The sequence below is a fragment of the Cutaneotrichosporon cavernicola genome (genome assembly GCF_030864355.1).
Source record: "Cutaneotrichosporon cavernicola HIS019 DNA, chromosome: 4".
In the NCBI taxonomy this organism is placed as follows: Eukaryota; Fungi; Basidiomycota; class Tremellomycetes; order Trichosporonales; family Trichosporonaceae; genus Cutaneotrichosporon; species Cutaneotrichosporon cavernicola.
The window spans coordinates 1409053-1424677 of record NC_083396.1 but is presented as its reverse complement, the minus strand read 5'-3'; the positions used below and the strand labels follow the sequence as shown (position 1 = coordinate 1424677).

At 56.7% G+C, this 15625-nt stretch overlaps 7 protein-coding genes across 7 annotated transcripts; 4 read left to right on the top strand and 3 right to left on the bottom strand.

The window, feature by feature from the left end:
* Positions 1–784: 784 nt before the first annotated feature.
* Positions 785–2259, top strand: CcaverHIS019_0405590 (uncharacterized protein; the record flags this gene model as incomplete). Its single annotated transcript, XM_060600407.1, has 4 exons — positions 785–1397; positions 1433–1780; positions 1820–2112; positions 2155–2259. 4 exons carry the CDS (start codon positions 785–787, stop codon positions 2257–2259), a joined length of 1359 nt encoding a protein of 452 aa, XP_060457004.1.
* A 56-nt stretch (positions 2260–2315) lies between these two features.
* RTF1 (uncharacterized protein) lies at positions 2316–4216 on the bottom strand (the record flags this gene model as incomplete). Its single annotated transcript, XM_060600406.1, has 9 exons — positions 2316–2457; positions 2495–2961; positions 2995–3140; positions 3177–3248; positions 3283–3553; positions 3591–3682; positions 3717–3871; positions 3910–4080; positions 4116–4216. 9 exons carry the CDS (start codon positions 4214–4216, stop codon positions 2316–2318), a joined length of 1617 nt encoding a protein of 538 aa, XP_060457003.1.
* Positions 4217–4511: 295 nt separating this feature from the next.
* On the top strand, positions 4512–5843 carry GPI8 (uncharacterized protein; the record flags this gene model as incomplete). Its single annotated transcript, XM_060600405.1, has 6 exons — positions 4512–4676; positions 4712–4940; positions 5056–5152; positions 5189–5306; positions 5342–5452; positions 5487–5843. 6 exons carry the CDS (start codon positions 4512–4514, stop codon positions 5841–5843), a joined length of 1077 nt encoding a protein of 358 aa, XP_060457002.1.
* Positions 5844–5883: 40 nt separating this feature from the next.
* On the bottom strand, positions 5884–6516 carry CcaverHIS019_0405560 (uncharacterized protein; the record flags this gene model as incomplete). Its single annotated transcript, XM_060600404.1, has 3 exons — positions 5884–6375; positions 6414–6422; positions 6463–6516. 3 exons carry the CDS (start codon positions 6514–6516, stop codon positions 5884–5886), a joined length of 555 nt encoding a protein of 184 aa, XP_060457001.1.
* A 260-nt stretch (positions 6517–6776) lies between these two features.
* On the bottom strand, positions 6777–9985 carry CcaverHIS019_0405550 (uncharacterized protein; the record flags this gene model as incomplete). The annotated part of the gene is made up of 14 exons (XM_060600403.1): positions 6777–6986; positions 7025–7255; positions 7293–7400; positions 7433–7522; positions 7559–7617; positions 7665–7732; positions 7768–8081; positions 8120–8253; positions 8289–8393; positions 8623–8778; positions 8821–8877; positions 9109–9331; positions 9367–9536; positions 9577–9985. The coding sequence occupies 14 exons, from the start codon at positions 9983–9985 to the stop codon at positions 6777–6779; spliced, it is 2334 nt and encodes a 777-aa protein (XP_060457000.1).
* Positions 9986–10770: 785 nt separating this feature from the next.
* Positions 10771–13602, top strand: CcaverHIS019_0405540 (uncharacterized protein; the record flags this gene model as incomplete). The annotated part of the gene is made up of 3 exons (XM_060600402.1): positions 10771–11045; positions 11082–12133; positions 12170–13602. The coding sequence occupies 3 exons, from the start codon at positions 10771–10773 to the stop codon at positions 13600–13602; spliced, it is 2760 nt and encodes a 919-aa protein (XP_060456999.1).
* Positions 13603–13807: 205 nt separating this feature from the next.
* Positions 13808–15474, top strand: RBG2 (uncharacterized protein; the record flags this gene model as incomplete). Its single annotated transcript, XM_060600401.1, has 12 exons — positions 13808–13841; positions 13894–13908; positions 13952–13961; positions 14023–14089; positions 14149–14155; positions 14189–14269; positions 14302–14411; positions 14651–14779; positions 14827–14896; positions 14938–14969; positions 15003–15214; positions 15246–15474. The coding sequence occupies 12 exons, from the start codon at positions 13808–13810 to the stop codon at positions 15472–15474; spliced, it is 996 nt and encodes a 331-aa protein (XP_060456998.1).
* Between the last annotated feature and the right edge of the window lie 151 nt (positions 15475–15625).

Here is a 15625-nt window from a genome sequence, read left to right as displayed (position 1 = left end):
GTGAGGGATGAGTTTCGAGTTCGAGTTGACAGATATGGAGAGTTTGTGTAGGTTGATGAGGGGATGTAGTAGAGTGTTGATGGAGGTTGGTGGTGACCAAGTGAGGTGGAGAATGGGGATGACGGAGGATGGAGGATGGAGAATGGCGGGGAAGGAGGATGTCGCAAGTGGATAGGTTGGAATAGGATAGGAATGGGATGGATTGGATGGTAGCTAAAGAGAGAGGAGGGTCTAAGACTGCATGGCTGTGACGACCACTGGCGATAATGCTAGTAGGGGGGAGAGAGGGGGGAAGAGACAAGGGAGCAGTCCTATGACCCATGACCCATAACCCATGACCCACCAGGTATGGTTAGGGGGGGGAAAACAAGCAAAACCCTGACCTGACATGGCCGGCATCACACTCCATATCTCCATAGGTTACATAGCAATTAGCGGATCCAAAATCAACATAACAATTGGGTAATAAAATGAAATATACTCACACTCCACGTGGCACAATCTCAAATATCATGACGTACCATCCACTCACGTGCCTAATTAATGGGCGTGCCTTTATGCAATGGGTTTGTCCACAAGTGCAGATGTCATTCAAGCCATAAGCAGCCCCTCCACTTGCGCCACCTGACGAGGTGCGTGCCAGCTGTCATGGCTGTCTATGGTGTCATCGGGTTCGAGTTCGTGATCGATCAGTGCGCCACTACACCTCGCTTGAACCTCCAACCTAGCATCTGCGCCAGCTCATCGAGATCCACCTCGTCGCATCAAATCTCTGTCCACCGCAATGCCCCCCAAGAAGACCAAGGCCGAGGAGGCCCTCGCCTTCCTCGACAACCTCGACAACCTCGACGCCGAGACTGGCCCCGCTGATGCGCCGGGCTCAGTTGGCTCGGCACGGCCGTCAACGGATAGTGCGAACAGGAAGGACGAACCCCCCCAGCCTGCACCGGACTCTGAAGCAGCAGACGCGCTGGCCTTCCTTGAAGCCCAGATCAACCAGAAGCGTGCACCGCTGAGCAAGCCCTCCTCGTCAACGCCCCGCACAGAGAGCCCTGCTCTCGGTGCGCCTGGGACACCTGCTGCGGCCGCCTCAAAGGTGGCATCGGCGTCGCCGGCTCCGGCAGCGCTCGCGCATGAGGAACAAGCCGCGGCTTCGAGCGGCTGGGGCTGGGGCGGCGGTTCATTCTGGTCTTCGGCGACGTCTGCCATCCAATCGGCCCAACGCGTCGCCGACGAGCAGTACCGTAAGGTCCGCACTGAGGGGGTCTCTGGCATCCGCGAGCAGATCGACCAGCTTCACGTTGGGGGCGTCGACGTTGGCAAACTGAGGAAGGACGCCGAGACGCGCCTCGGTGGCCTGGCCAAGAACGTGGGAAATATCGACCTCGACAAGCTCCGTATGTGCTCAACTAGAGAGATGCGCTGACGATAGGCCAGGATATCCTCACTCAGGCCAACTCGACCTTTACCACCCTGATCAACACTGTTGCACCTCCGATCTCGGCGCACGAGACAATCGAACTGTGGCTCTCCCACCCCATGGTTGGGTACGAGGGTGTCGAGGGTGTTGTGTACCGCGCCTGGATGACGATTCTCGAGCAGACAGAGTCGGGCGAGCTGGTGGTGGTCTGGTCGCCGCCTGACCAGGCCCTCCCAACCGAGCGCACTTTGAATCCTATCACTGGGTGGCACGAGGGGTGGAGGGCTGCGCAGGATGAGGTTGAGGCGGCGAAGGGTCGTGAGGACAAGAAGCCCCGCGGACGGGCACGGGAGCAATCAGGTGAGTTAGTGCCAACTGTTTGCGAGCTGACGTTTCCAGGCGATGTGCCAGTCACCACTATCCCCGTCTTCCTCCACCTGCAGCCAGTGCTGGCGCCTCTGCCTTTCCCGGAGCCTGCCCTGCAGCTGTCTACTGAGGGAAGCCAGGCCACCGTGCCCCAGCACCTGTACTTTATCGTCAGCCTGCAGGACCCCGTCCACGGGCTGCAGTTCACTACTGTCAGCCAGCCCTCGCCAGGAGACTGGCTGGAGGTCGAGTACGACAAGAGCGACTGGGTCGAAGAGCGTCTTGTCGAGGTACTGAAGACGAGCATTGAGATTGTCGCCCAGGACGTGAGTAACGGGTGTTGATTTGTGGCAGAAGTTAATGTGCAGTATGTTTCGACCCGCATGGCACTCAAGCCGTCTGTGTCGGTGCCGGCGACCCCTAGAGACGTGGCGGCCGGGCAGCCGATTGGTGGTGCGACTACCGCCGAGTGATCGTGGAGGCACAGTGCCAACGGATGGGTACAGACATGGTGCATGTGATGCATAGACTAGAAGTCGCCCAGGTCGAGCGTGACGGTGCGAGCGACATACTGCTGAGGAGTCTCACCCTTCCTCATCCCTGCGATAGGGAGTGCTTTAACCGTAATCTCCTTGACTATTGTAGGTTGCCCAGCCTCCTGCGACGCAGCTCTACAAGGTCAGCCAGCTTCATTAAGCCATAACTCACGCTGCCTTTGCGCGGACAATGGCGTCCTCGGCCTTCTTCTTCGCAACAGCGGCCTCGTGCGCCTTCATCATAGTCTCACGAGTTTTCCGGCGGTTGTTCTCGTTGATCCTGGCAATGCGGAGGTCGTACTCGGACAGGTCTCCTTCTCCCTCGAGGAGCTCGCCGGTGTTTGGGTCTGCTCCAAGCTTTGCAATCTGGTCGCCTATGAAAGCTGCTGTCTCAAGGTCGTTGCGACGCAGGGCGAGCTGCTTGGATGACATGAGGGACGTGATTTGCAACACAATCTTCTGGCGTTGCGCTTGAGGATTGGCCTGTTTGCGAGCGTCGACTTGACGGTTGACCTCGTCCTCGGTCATTGGGCGGTCATGCAACGCAACAATCTCCTCATGCTTGGCCTTGAGTTCTGAGCGTCTTGGGTTCTTGACGTTGTCGGCCTTGTTGGTCATGGTGAAGCGAGAGAACTCGTCCTGAACTGATCAGCGGGTACGTACTCTACACACCTCTGAGACCTCGGTGTTGGAGATGTCGGCAATTCGGTACAGTCGATTCGCTTTGCCGTAGGCACATATGAGGGCATGGCTGGCGGAGACATCACGACCCTTGTACTCGACGGTATACCTCCCATGGCTGTGCTCCGATTCAACGCCTGGAACGTCAGTACCACCTTTTTCCTTCCTCTTACCAATGATCCGATGTACGCGGTACTTGGGTCGCCCTTGGTCGTCCGTCCCTGCTGGAATACGAACGTAAGCGTCTGGTCGTTAGTACATCCAGGCTCAACAACATACTCTTGATGACCTCCTCGAACTGATCCTTGTACATCATCTCCACAAGCTTGTAGCGGTCGAGTGTCGCCTCGTTGAGCTCCTGATAAGATGGCGGCATAGAGTCGATATCTACCTCGACCTTGCGGCGGCTGTCGCTCGGTCTGTCCCGCGAAGGAGACGCATGTCGCCACGAGTCCCTCGGCGAGATCTCCCCCTCTTCGGACGAAGCATCATCTAACGAGTTTAACGATGACGAACGTGCACGGCGACCGCCCTGTGCCAGCTTTGCTGCCTGAGATGTCAGCTTGCGCGATCGCGCTGTCGCTCACCCTCCGCTGCGCCCTTTCTTCCTTGGACTTCCTCTTGTTCTTGAGGTCCATCATAGCTCTGTACTTTTCATCGGTGACGCTCGTGTGCTTTCCTTTCCCGTGAGAATGTGTCCCTTCCCCACTTACGTTGCTTCCTCGGCGTGTAATCGTCCTCGTCTTCGTCCTGCCCCGCAGCCATCTTGTACATGGCGTCGAGCTGCGCCGCGTCCTTGAACTTTTGGATTTCCTCCTGGCGCGCGGCGAGAATGTTCTCACGCTCGATTTCAGGCAGCGAGTCAAGGCTTGGACCGTCAGAAACCCACTCGGGGGCCGGACTCACTAGTCGCGGTCGTCTTCATCGATGTATTTGCCCTCCAAAGGGTAAGGGTTCGACTTGTTTACAGGGCGCGACTGGGCGGTTGCGTCGTCCTCCGAGTCGACATCCATTTCCATGTCCTCATCCATGTCCATGTCCATCTCCTCCTCACCCTCGTTGTCATCAGAGTCCTCGCTTGCAGTCAGTGGCAATTGAGGAGGGACACAAACTAGGACTGATGGTTCTTGCGGCCTCCTGCTGTGCGCTTCTTGTGATGACTCGACGAATCATCCTCGGCGAGCCCTAGAAGTTCGTTCTCGAGGTCTGACATGTTGTACTGGGAGAGTTGGAGGGGATGGATGGAAGTGAGGCAAGATAGAGGAAGGTGAGGAGGAGGGGTTATTGTGGTGATATGGCGGGAGCAATTTCGTATCCTCACCAGGCGTTGCACTGTCACTCTACCATGCATGTGGAGGTCCTTGGGGGGGAGGAGGGAGGGAACGGAGGTACGCGATGATGATACATGTTCATCCATCCGTTCGTCACTCTCCTCTACTGTCATTACACTACAGTCACTCCCTTCCAGATCAGCTAGCACTATGTTGGGAGCGATATGGGTTATTCTCATGGGTTTGATATCCGCCGCTGTTCCCAGCTACGCGGCCTCGCATCCTGACCAGCTCCTCCAACACCATGAACAGGCCGCAGAGTTCTTCGCAGGCAGCGAAGACCGACACACTAACAACTGGGCCGTCCTCGCTTGCACGTCGCGGTTCTGGTTCAACTACCGCGTGTGTTCTTAGTCCCTTCATAACACTGACACCAGCATATTGCGAACACGCTGGCAATCTACCGCAACATTAAACGCCTCGGGATTCCTGACTCGAACATCATCCTGATGCTGGCGGACGACGTTGCGTGCAACTCCCGCAACATCTTCCCGGCCACGGTCTACGCCAACCCCAAACGCCAGTTGGACCTGTATGGCGACAGCGTCGAGGTCGATTACAGCGGCTACGAGGTCACTGTCGAGAACTTTCTCCGCACCTTGACTGGTAAGATGCCAGTGCGAGCTAGTGAAGCTGACTGCTGGCCGGTTGGACCCCAACGTACCTCCCAACAAGCGACTCTTGTCGGACGCCTCCTCAAACGTACTCATATACCTCACAGGTCACGGTGGTAATGAGTTCCTCAAGTTCCAGGACAATGAGGAACTCTCAGCGTTTGACGTAGCCGACGCTGTCGAGCAGATGTGGGAAAAGAGAAGGTTTGTGGGATTCTATCAACAAAAACTGACGTCCAGGTATAACCGCCTTCTCTTCATGATCGACACGTGTCAGGCCAATACCATGTACTCGCAATTCTATTCTCCAAACATTATCGCGACAGGCTCGTCTGAACTTGGCGAGAACTCGCTTTCCGTGAGTGGTGGTTTTTTGCTCTTAGTGACACGCAGCATGATAGCGATTACGACATTGGCGTTGCGATCATTGACAGCTTTACACACTTTGTTCTGGGATATCTCGAGGACATGAACAAGACGTCACAGCTAAACCTCCAGCAGCTGGTAGGTCGCCCGTACTGTGACGACCTAACATGAGTTTGACGCCTACGACCCCGCAGTTATCCGGTCGAACGCCGGTGTGTCAACGCACCTGTCTCCCAAGTCTCCACGGGAACTTCTCCTAACCGACTTCTTTGGCGGTGTGGCACGCGTCGAGGTCTCGTCGACCTCGTCACCTGACGGCGACGCCTCCGCAACAGGGTGGAGGCCGGAGAAAGTCAGCGTAACCAGGGAAGAACCGCGGCACCGACAGTTCAAGGTGTTGCACGACCACATGCCAACGACGTTGGAGGGCCTGGCACGGCCCGATTCAGGCCTGCAAGCTGTGGGCATCCTCTTCGGGGTGTTGGTGCTCGTGGGCGCGGGTTCGTTTGTATACTTCCACCGACATTAGATTCCAGCATGGCCATTGTACCCAATGCATCTCACTAGATCTAGACGTTCTTGCGCGAGCCGCCGCCGAGAAGCTTGGCAATGCGGAAGCCCAAATCAACGGCCATCAGGAGGGGGATAGCCAGGAAGGGGACGTAGCAGCCGAGCAGTCCAGCTAGCTCGGCCGCTGTGAGCGGCGGACTGGTCTTAGTATCGAACAGCAAGCGTTGCAGGACCGGGAGGAGCGTCGTGGCAGTGCTTGCTCCGTAGGCCACGAGTAGGGGCCACACGCGCCTGTCGTCTGGTGTCAGCGAGTACGGCCAAGTCGCACTCTTCCATAGTCCGACGGCGCCGAGTACAAAGCATGGCAGCTGGAAGAACATCTCGAGGTAGAAGAACGGCATCATGAACCGCATTGTTGGATCCTTGGCGAAGACTCCGGCCATGATAGGGTCACGCAAGAAGTTTAGGTACCACTCCGCCAAGGCCTCGAGAGGCCCAGAGACCATCCACGACGGGTACACGGCTTGGCCGTCCATCACCAGTGTTGCTGGCTGAGGTCAGAGATGCTGTGAGCCTGGAGGACGCGTACTATGTGGCACTGCTATCAGCTGGGTTTTGCGCGCACCGGCCCGACGTACAAGTAGGAAGATGAAGTAGACGCGGTCCAGGGAACGGCCGGCGAAGCGCGACATCTTGAGTTGATAGTTGACAAGTTGGAAGAGGACTGATGGCCTTTGACATTTAACATTGATCGTCTTATGCGTGTGGAAGCGCGTCACGGATTACGGCAAAATGGTTCCGCTACTGAGTCCCGAGTCGCGAACACCTGGAGGCGATTGCGACTATAGTTCACCAATGAAATGCTTACATGAACTGTACAGACGTTTATGCAATGCCAACATGACTTGTATGTTTCTGATATACTTCTGATATCCATGCACTCGTTTGTTGTTCACTGGCAGTCGGCAAGCAGCGCCTCGACGTCGGCAACCACGTCCGACATGGTAGGCCGCTCAGCGGGATCTTGATGCCACATGCGCTCAATCAAGTTCACGGGCTCGACACCCCAGTGCTTCCGTAGACCAGTCAGAGGGAGACGTCTGTGCTTTTGCCCGACAGCGTCGTAGATGTAGTGCTCGTTGTAACCCTCCCACGGGTACTTCTGGAACGGTCAGCTTTGGCCTACATCATGGCACTCACTGGTTCGCCAGTCCACCCCGACAGCATTTCCCAGTACACCAATGCCAATGAGAAGACATCCACCTTGTAGTCGTACTTTGGATGCGGATGCCACAATTCTGGGGCTTGCCAGTTGACCGTGCCCACCAGACTGCGAATCATCGACCGGGTGCTCTGTTTGACACGAGCGAGTCCAAAGTCTCCAACTTTTGCGACTCCTTGCTTGTTGATGAGAATGTTAGTGGATTTGCACTTGTGTGGTCAGCTCTCGCCCTGGGAGCAGACCTACGTCACGATGTATAACTGCAGGGTTTCGCAGATGCAGATACTCGAGCCCACGAGCAATGTCCAGCATGAGGCGTAAGACGCGCTTCAGCGAGGGGTTGGAGACGTTGCGCTTCCATGTCAGCGAGACCGGACGGCGCATACAATATAATCAAACAAGTCTCCGTTCTCGCACAGCTCGCTGATCAGCATGCACGGGACTTGAGACGTGTCCTCGGGAATGCAAATGCCGCGCTGCGCTGTCAGCCAAGCCTCAATGCAAGTACCCACGAATCGGACAATGTTGGGATGGCGGAACTCTGCCAAGAGCTTGAGCTCTCGAATGTCCACTGCATGGTTCAGCTTCAGGTGCTTGACGAAGGGCCGAAAAACGTACTGTCACTTAGATGCTCGCGGAACTCCGAAATCGCGACCCTGCGCCCGCGCAGCTTGCCGACATACACGCTGGCCTTGAGCTGTAAACATGAACGCAAACCTACTCCTTGAAACCACCGCTTCCGATTTTTTCCATCTTTTGAAGGAACTCGGGTTTGATGGTAAAGTCTTCGAGACCGAGCTCCTGCAAGTCGAGGTTGAGATCATTGTCGGGTGTGCGAGGCTTATCTCTGTCGGACGGGTGCGGTGTGGCTGGATTTTCGGCGTGGATGCGGTTGCGTTGGAGCAGAGGTGTGTCTTCAACCCCGCGATGGCAGTGAGTCAGGACGGCGGGCATGATCGTGGGGGAGGAAGGGCGAGCTGTGTCCTGCGAGCTGGTCGTCGAGACAGACTCCAGATTGTCCAAACGTTCATCCTGCTGCACCTGTTAGACATCAGGGAAAACCGCTTACTCACCCAGGTGATAAGGGCCGTCGCGAGCTGAGGCTTTGTGCCTCCCACCTCGAGATTGCGTTGCTCACACAGCTGCACGAGCTGGTCGCGGCGGAGACGCATCAGGCTGGCGTGTGTAACACCCTCAAGACTGGCATCTGTCGTCAGTGAGGTTGTGTCATTCCAAGCTCACCGGCTCCCCATCCTTCAGGCTCGTCGCTACCGTCGTCGTCCATGGAGTCGTCATCCACATCATTACTGGATTCGGATCTGTCTTGGATGTCCCCGAACGCCCTGCCTGACCGGGTAGTACGCGATCTGGTGCAGACGTCGGCTGCATCAGGCGGCGAAGAGTCGATCTCGATTGCGACGCCCAACAACATGTTGGCGTTTGCAGAGTTTTGACGAGAGCGTGTCATAGGCCCAGTACGAGAGCCACTGTGAGATCGAATAGAACCTCTGCGCTGTTGAGAAGGCGGCATATTGGAAGCTTGCAATGTCAACATAGGGTTGCGGCGTCTACTCACCAGTGTCGGAAGCATTCTCGTCGCTGCTGTTCGTGTCCTCTGCCTGCATGACGCGCATTGCTTCCCGCTTCGCTCGGCGATCACGCGTCTCGCGCGTCACCGTCAAGTCGGACTGACACAGTTGCCGGGAGCTACCAGCCGGCACAGATTCGTCGTCTGCGTTATCCTCTTGGTCTGCGTCAAGCTCTATGGACCCACCAGAACCCGCGTTGCGACGGGTGCGGGGCCGAAGCCGCCGAATGGTGGGAGTGCCCTCTGCAGTAGTTGGTCGACGTGGTGGATGACGAGGCTGCCTCAGGTCTGTCTCGTGGGAGGGATTGTTCGAGCCGTCGCTTGTGGTTGCATACTGGGACGAGACTGTCGACGAGCGAGTACGTCTCACCCGCGCCAACTTTTGCTCCGGACTTTTGACTGCTTTGTCGAATCTGGTCTTTTGTACCTCGCGGCGCTTTGGGCCTTTAGGTCGAATGGTGGCCTTGGGTTTACGCTGCTCTCGGTTCGCAGTGCTCAGTTGTTGTAGGTGTCGATTATTTCCTCTGGCTGGCGCCTTGGGAGTCGCCTCCATCTTGATGTATTTGATTAACTGGCTGTCACCAGATGATGACGGGGGAGAGGTTAATGACGAGCTGCCTGAATCTCTAGGGGTTCGAGGAACGTCGCTGGGTGAGTGTCCAAGTGAAGGCGATTCGGGAGCCCCGACCTTCTTGCGCTGGTTGTCAGTGACCTCCGTTGCTGAGCACACACGGCTTTGATCAGGCCGTTGACCAGGTCGACCTTCGTTTGTTGTTCCCCAATGTCCTCGTCCTCGTCGTCGGAAGGCCACATGCCACAGACTTTCCAGAGCCGAATCAACTCGTTCTTGCGTAGCCGGTGGAGGGCGGAGGCAGGCGCCAATTGTAGGAGGTGCTGGTCATCTGGAAAAAAAGTCAGAGCGGAACGGCGAGGGCAGTTTACCTTGTGCTATGAACTCGGGCATCTCGTCCTCAGTCTCAATCCAACTTTTGTCAGACATGGACTCGGCGTCGGAACGTTTGCGCTTGCGAGGGCTCATTGTATCCTCGCCCTCGAAAAGTGGAGGAGGTCTGGGCCGACGTGGGGCACCGGAGCGCTTGTTCACTCGAGGTGTTGCGCGCGGACTTGGGAGGAATAATCGATTGCGAAGAGGGTACAGGTCGCGATTCGAGTCCGTGTCTGAAGATGGCAGCAATCGGTTGACGTTGAGGGACGACATACCGATGCGCCGTCGCTTAGGCGCGTGGTGTATACCGCCCTTGGGTTTGAAAGGAGATGCCGCTCGGCGAATGGGAGACTCCATGTACCAGCGCGACCGAGTGCGGGGATTGATCATAGAAGGAGTAGCCATGGGCGATACTGTGGATGACAGGGGTATGAACCGCGTTTGGACGAGATGACCGAGATTGTCACAGCCGGGTGGGGACGGTGGACCGAATGAACATTGCAAGTGACAGGTGGGTTGTGAGTTGCTTGCTGTGCGCTGCTACTGCATGCCGCAACGTGGTAAGGATGTTTACAACTGGTTGTGGAAGATGGAGAGAGGATAAGGGATGATAGGGAGGAAGGTAGGAGGGGAAGGTGATTGAGTAATGAGTAGAGAGAGGATGAGGATAGGGAGAGTGTTGCAGACAGACCAACCGGGGACTAGGATGAACGATACAATATAGTAGAGTCCAGTTGATGAACTGTAACTGGTTTGTATCCGCCCACGCAAACAGGTCCCTCCCCCACCCTACTTCTTTGTACCAGGCTTAGGTTGAGCCAGGTTGGCTGCATACAGGATCACAGGACATGCACGACATGAGTGACATGCAGGACATGAGCGACGCGAGCCATTTCAGGGATAATGCAGGGTTTAGGATCGGATGTTCCAACCCTCCAACTTGCATCATGTTCACGTGGGCGCGTTCATCTCGTGCCTTTGTATTTCAGTGTTTGTTCATTACAATTCCCACGCCTAACCCCGCTAATCCGGTAATTTAGAAACTTGGGTTAGGCGCGGTAAAGCCCATTTGCCACCCAACGGTACCCAACTACAACATCGCAACTCCCTACGACCAACTTCAGCTCCATATTCCATCGACTCGTCAACATCTTTGAATCGCCGGACGGCGTTTCTCGATCACACTCACCATGGCAAGGCGGAAGAAGGACTTCCTGGATGACGGATCCGACTCGGACGCGTCCAACCAGTCCGGCAGCGAGGACGGCTTCGACTCGCAGGAAGACCAAGATTCCCGCGCCGAGAGGCGTCTCTTCGAGCACCGCCGCAAGCGGCCTAGGACGATGGGTAACGGCAAGGCCGCCGCATGGGAGGGCGTCTTCGGAGATCGCGACGAGAGCAGCAGCGCTCGGCGTCCTGGAGACCACCGTGCACGAGGGGGCAGTGCAAGGACTGACTGGACCAAGTATGTGCCGAGGATGGCGTGCGCTGACATCAAAAGAGCCCCTGCCTTCGTTTCGAAGATAGATGTCGCTAAAAGCGATACAGAGTCCAACGGGACCCCGGCCGAGACCTACGACGATTCTGGCGAGTCGAGCTCAAGCCACGAGACGGACTCACGCGACCCAACCCCCCGCATTGCTGAAGAGGAGGAAGATGTACCTCGTACTGGCCTCGGCGGCGGAGGCATGGGGGTACGCTCAGGCCGTGGGCAATCTGGCCTGGGGTTCCGCGTAGCTACCGCGTCAACGAGCTCTCCCAAACCGGCAGAGGCGCCCAAACCGGAGGACACACCCAAGTCAGCCTTTGGACGCGCGGCGTCTGCTTTCCAGCAAATGCAGGCTGGATCATCGGCTACGAGGTCCAACTTTCAACAAAGCCGATCGTCAACCCCTGTTCAACAAGTAGAGCTCACGCGCGCTGAAAAGGCCCATTTCTCTTCGATCGCTGGCGGCTTTGGTGCCCAGTTTCTCGCCAAGCAGGGATGGGAGCCAGGTAAGGGTCTTGGCCTGAACGAGGACGGTCGCGCTGTTCCCGTCGCCGCGGGTGCCGTGATGCGTGGAGAAGGTATTCGGTCGGGCATTCGAACAGAGGATAGCAAGCGAGAAGCCCGGAGGAAGGGCGAGCTGGTAGAAGAGGAGCCAAAGTCGAACAAGGCTCAGCGCAAAGGTGGCCAACGTGCAGGTCCCAGTCGGGAGGGTTGGACAAAGCACAAGAAGGTCAAGGTCAAGGTCGAACACAAGACGTACGAGCAACTGCTCGCAGATCAAAGCACGGACCCGACGCGGCCGGGTGTTGGTCTCGTCATCGACGCTCGAGGAGGCGACCTCAAGACGGTGGAATCCATATCCGAGCTTTCTCTGTCCAGCTGGACACCGTCAACAGACGTAACACAGCTACCAGAGCTGCGACACAATCTGCGCTTGGTTGTGGACGTCACTCGTGGCGAGGTCAACAGTCTCGTCAAAGAGGGCAAGGCCGTTAACGAACGCAGGCGATGGACTTTGCGGGATGAGGAGCGGTCACGGCAGATGGTGGACGAGTCTGCCAATGGTAAGCACCCTGTGCAGGAGACGCTAACAGCGACAGAACTCAAGTCTCTCGAGGTCGTCCAGTCGTCATTGAAGACAATTTCGACTATCAGTCAGCGCGAAGTGAGCGAGGAGTCGTTCTCACTACGACCTCTCGAAGACGCCTTCAACCGCCTCCTCATTGATCACGATAAGGAATACCGGTTACTCGGCCTGGACGACGTCGTTGTCGGCGCAATCGACGTGGTGTTACGCAAGCCTTTTGCTCAATGGCAGCCGTTCGACGTTTCGGCTGACGCACTCCTTTCGACGCTCAAGCCGTGGAAGAAGGCATTCAACCTCGAGGGAACGACACCTCCGGACGCTCCGGACGGGACGAGCAACCGATCGATGACAGCTTGGGAGAGCCTGTTATGGCACCGTTGGCTGCCCAAGGTTCGGTCAGCGATCAACAACGAGTGGGATGCCATGGATCCTCATCCGGCAGTTCATCTCATCGAGTCGTGGGACCCCATCCTCCCATCCTTCATTCACGACAACATCCTAGACCAGCTCGTCCTGCCAAAGGTGACTTTCGCGGTCGAGGAATGGACGCCCGCCAATGGTCGCAATGTGTCACTGGCCTCCATCATCTTCCCTTGGCTTCCCCTCATGGGCGAGCGCGTAGGGGAGCTGCTTGAGAGCGGCAAACGCCGTGTTCGTACCGTGATCCGGAAATGGCAGCCCAAGGACGGTGTTCTTTCCGAGCTGCAGCGCTGGCGTGACGACATCTTCTCGACGCACGAGTGGGACAAGCTCATGGGTGACCATGTACTCGGCAAGCTAGGCAATGTTCTTCGCGACGGCTTCATCGTCAATCCTCGCAGCCAGGACATGAAACCGCTCAGAGACGTCATCCTGCCCTGGCACACTCTCATCCGCAAATCCAACTTTGTCCGCCTCTTTGAGCTCGAGTTCTTCCCGAAGTGGCTCGAAGTGCTGTACATGTGGCTCACGCACCCCGCTTACAATGCGGACGAGGTCGCACAGTGGTTCGAGATGTGGAAGGGAGTCTTCCCACTCGACATCGTGCAGCACCAAGGGATGAGTCACGGGTTCAATACTGGGCTTAGGCTTATGCGTGACGCCGTCGAGCTGGGGCCAGCGGCTCATACCAAGCTACAGAAGCCCAAATACAGTCCCATTCGCTCTGGGTTCAAGTTGGAGCCTTCACCGCCAGCGGCCAAGCCTGTCATCCAGCGCATGCCTGCTCCCGAGGATATCACATTCCGTTCCATCGCCGAAGAGGTCATCGCCGAGAACGACCTTCTTATGCGTCCCCTCGGCAAGTCGCACGCGATCACGGGCAAACCGCTCTTCCGTATTGGCAAGACGGTGGACGGCAGGGGCGGGGTAGTGGTGTACTTTGGCGACGATGCTGTATTCTCACAAGTCGAGGGTGGAGCATTCCGTGCGACATCTCTCGAGGACGTAGTTGAGAGAGCTAGCTAGTAGCGCATTGATGTACTCGATGGAAGCGGAATCGCGGCGGCCATGTTGGTGGAAATTACGTGGAGGCAGATTTCGGTTATCACCAGGCCATATTGATCCGAGCCCAAGTCCAGGTTGGTGCACCTCCAGCTGTCCGCTTCTCAATTGGGAACAGTCCATACTACTTTGAAAGACAGCCAGCAGCCCGCCGAGCAAATTAATCAAAATGGGCGTCCTACAGAAGATCGAGGACATCGAGAGTACGTATTGCAGTGCCTGAAATTTCTCGGATACCCGTGCTGACAGCCGCAGAGGAGATGTCTCGGAGTGCGTGACGCGCCCCCGCTGGGCGAAGACTGACGCCGTGTAGCTCAGAAAAAGTTGGCTTGAGCAAGCTCGCAGGGGGACATTATGCTGACACGACCCCGTTTAATCTTCCAGCAAGGGTGAAGATCCGCTGCGGACACAACTGACAGAAGCGACTGAGTATCATCTGGGTCTTCTCAAAGTACGCAAGTCGGCCGACGAGCTGGAGACGTGATGCTGATCACCCCTTTCTACGTACAGGCCAAACGTGCGTATTCAAGTTGGCTTTCTTTAACAGCAGTTGCCAAGTACCGTGCGCAGCTGCTCGAACCAGAAAAGAAGTCTGCCAAGGGCGAAGGCTTCGACGTGTTGAAGAGTGGAGGTGCGTGCTCCGCTTGGCAGAGCTCACATCAGACGCGCGCGTCTGCTTGATCGGCTTTCCGTCAGTTGGCAAGTCGACACTGTTGTCCAAGACGACCAAGACCGAGTCGGCCGTGGGCGCGTACGAGTTCACGACATTGACAGTGAGTCGACGTGCGGCACTGCCAACTTTAGGCAATCCCAGGAGTACTCGAGTACGAGGGTGCGCGGATCCAGCTTTTGGATCTCCCGGGAATCGTACAGGATGCGGCTAAGGGTGAGCCCTGGCGGCGGCTTTAACTGACTTGAGGCCGTGGACGAGGCAAGCAGGTCGTCGCGGTTGCCCGGACAGCGGACCTCATCTTGATCATGAGTGCGTTTCAGCCCAGAAGCAGGCTGACAGGCTGTCGACGCTACAAAGTCGGACGAACAGCGTGCGATGCTTGTCGCCGAGTTGGAGGAAGTCGGCATCCGTCTTAACACCAAGTCACCAGATGTCGTGTTCAAGCAGAAGACCGCCGGCGGGATCACTGTGAGTTCAGTCCATCTCTGGCGACGAGTGTCTTGAGCTGATAGTAGATCACGTGCACGGTCAAGCTCACAAAGACAGATGAGCGCATGATCCGCTCCATCCTCCAGTCGTATAGGAGTGCGTCTGCTTCGTCTCATTCGATCCAGAGCTGACACAAGTTCACAACTGCGACGTGATGATCCGCGAGGATGTGAGAAACATAATCTCCACGCGCTGACGCCAGATCACCATCGACGAGTTCATCGACGTTCTCCTTGGCACGCGCAAGTACATCCCGGCGCTGACTGTCAACAACAAGATTGACGCCATTTCAATGGAGACGCTCGACCACATGGCACGCCAGGGCGACGGCAAGACCGTCATGATCTCGTGTGAGGCCGACCTCGGCCTCGACTGGCTCTTGGACGCAATCTGGAAGGAGCTTGGTCTCGTCAAGTACGTTCTGTGCTGAGCTTGCTGACGTTAGGGTGTACACCAAGAAGCGCGGGGAGCAACCCGACCTAGGTGACCCCATCTGCCTCCGCGCAGGCGCCACGATCGAGACTGTTTGTCACGGCATTCACCGCGGACTCGCGTCGCACTTTAAATACGCCCTCGTGTGGGGAAAGTCGAGCAAGTTTAACCCGCAGCCGCAAAAGGTCGGCCTCTCGCACCAAGTCATGAACGAGGATGTCGTCAGCATCTTCACAAAGTAAGCCGGCTACGCAGACGGAATAAACTAGTGTTGCTGTACATAGTGAGATGCCAATTTGTTTTCCACGCCCAGGCCAGCGCCGACAGCAGAATGGGAAATTACATTGCAAAAACGAGTCACAACACTTGTCAACATGTTCCGCCTTGGCCTTG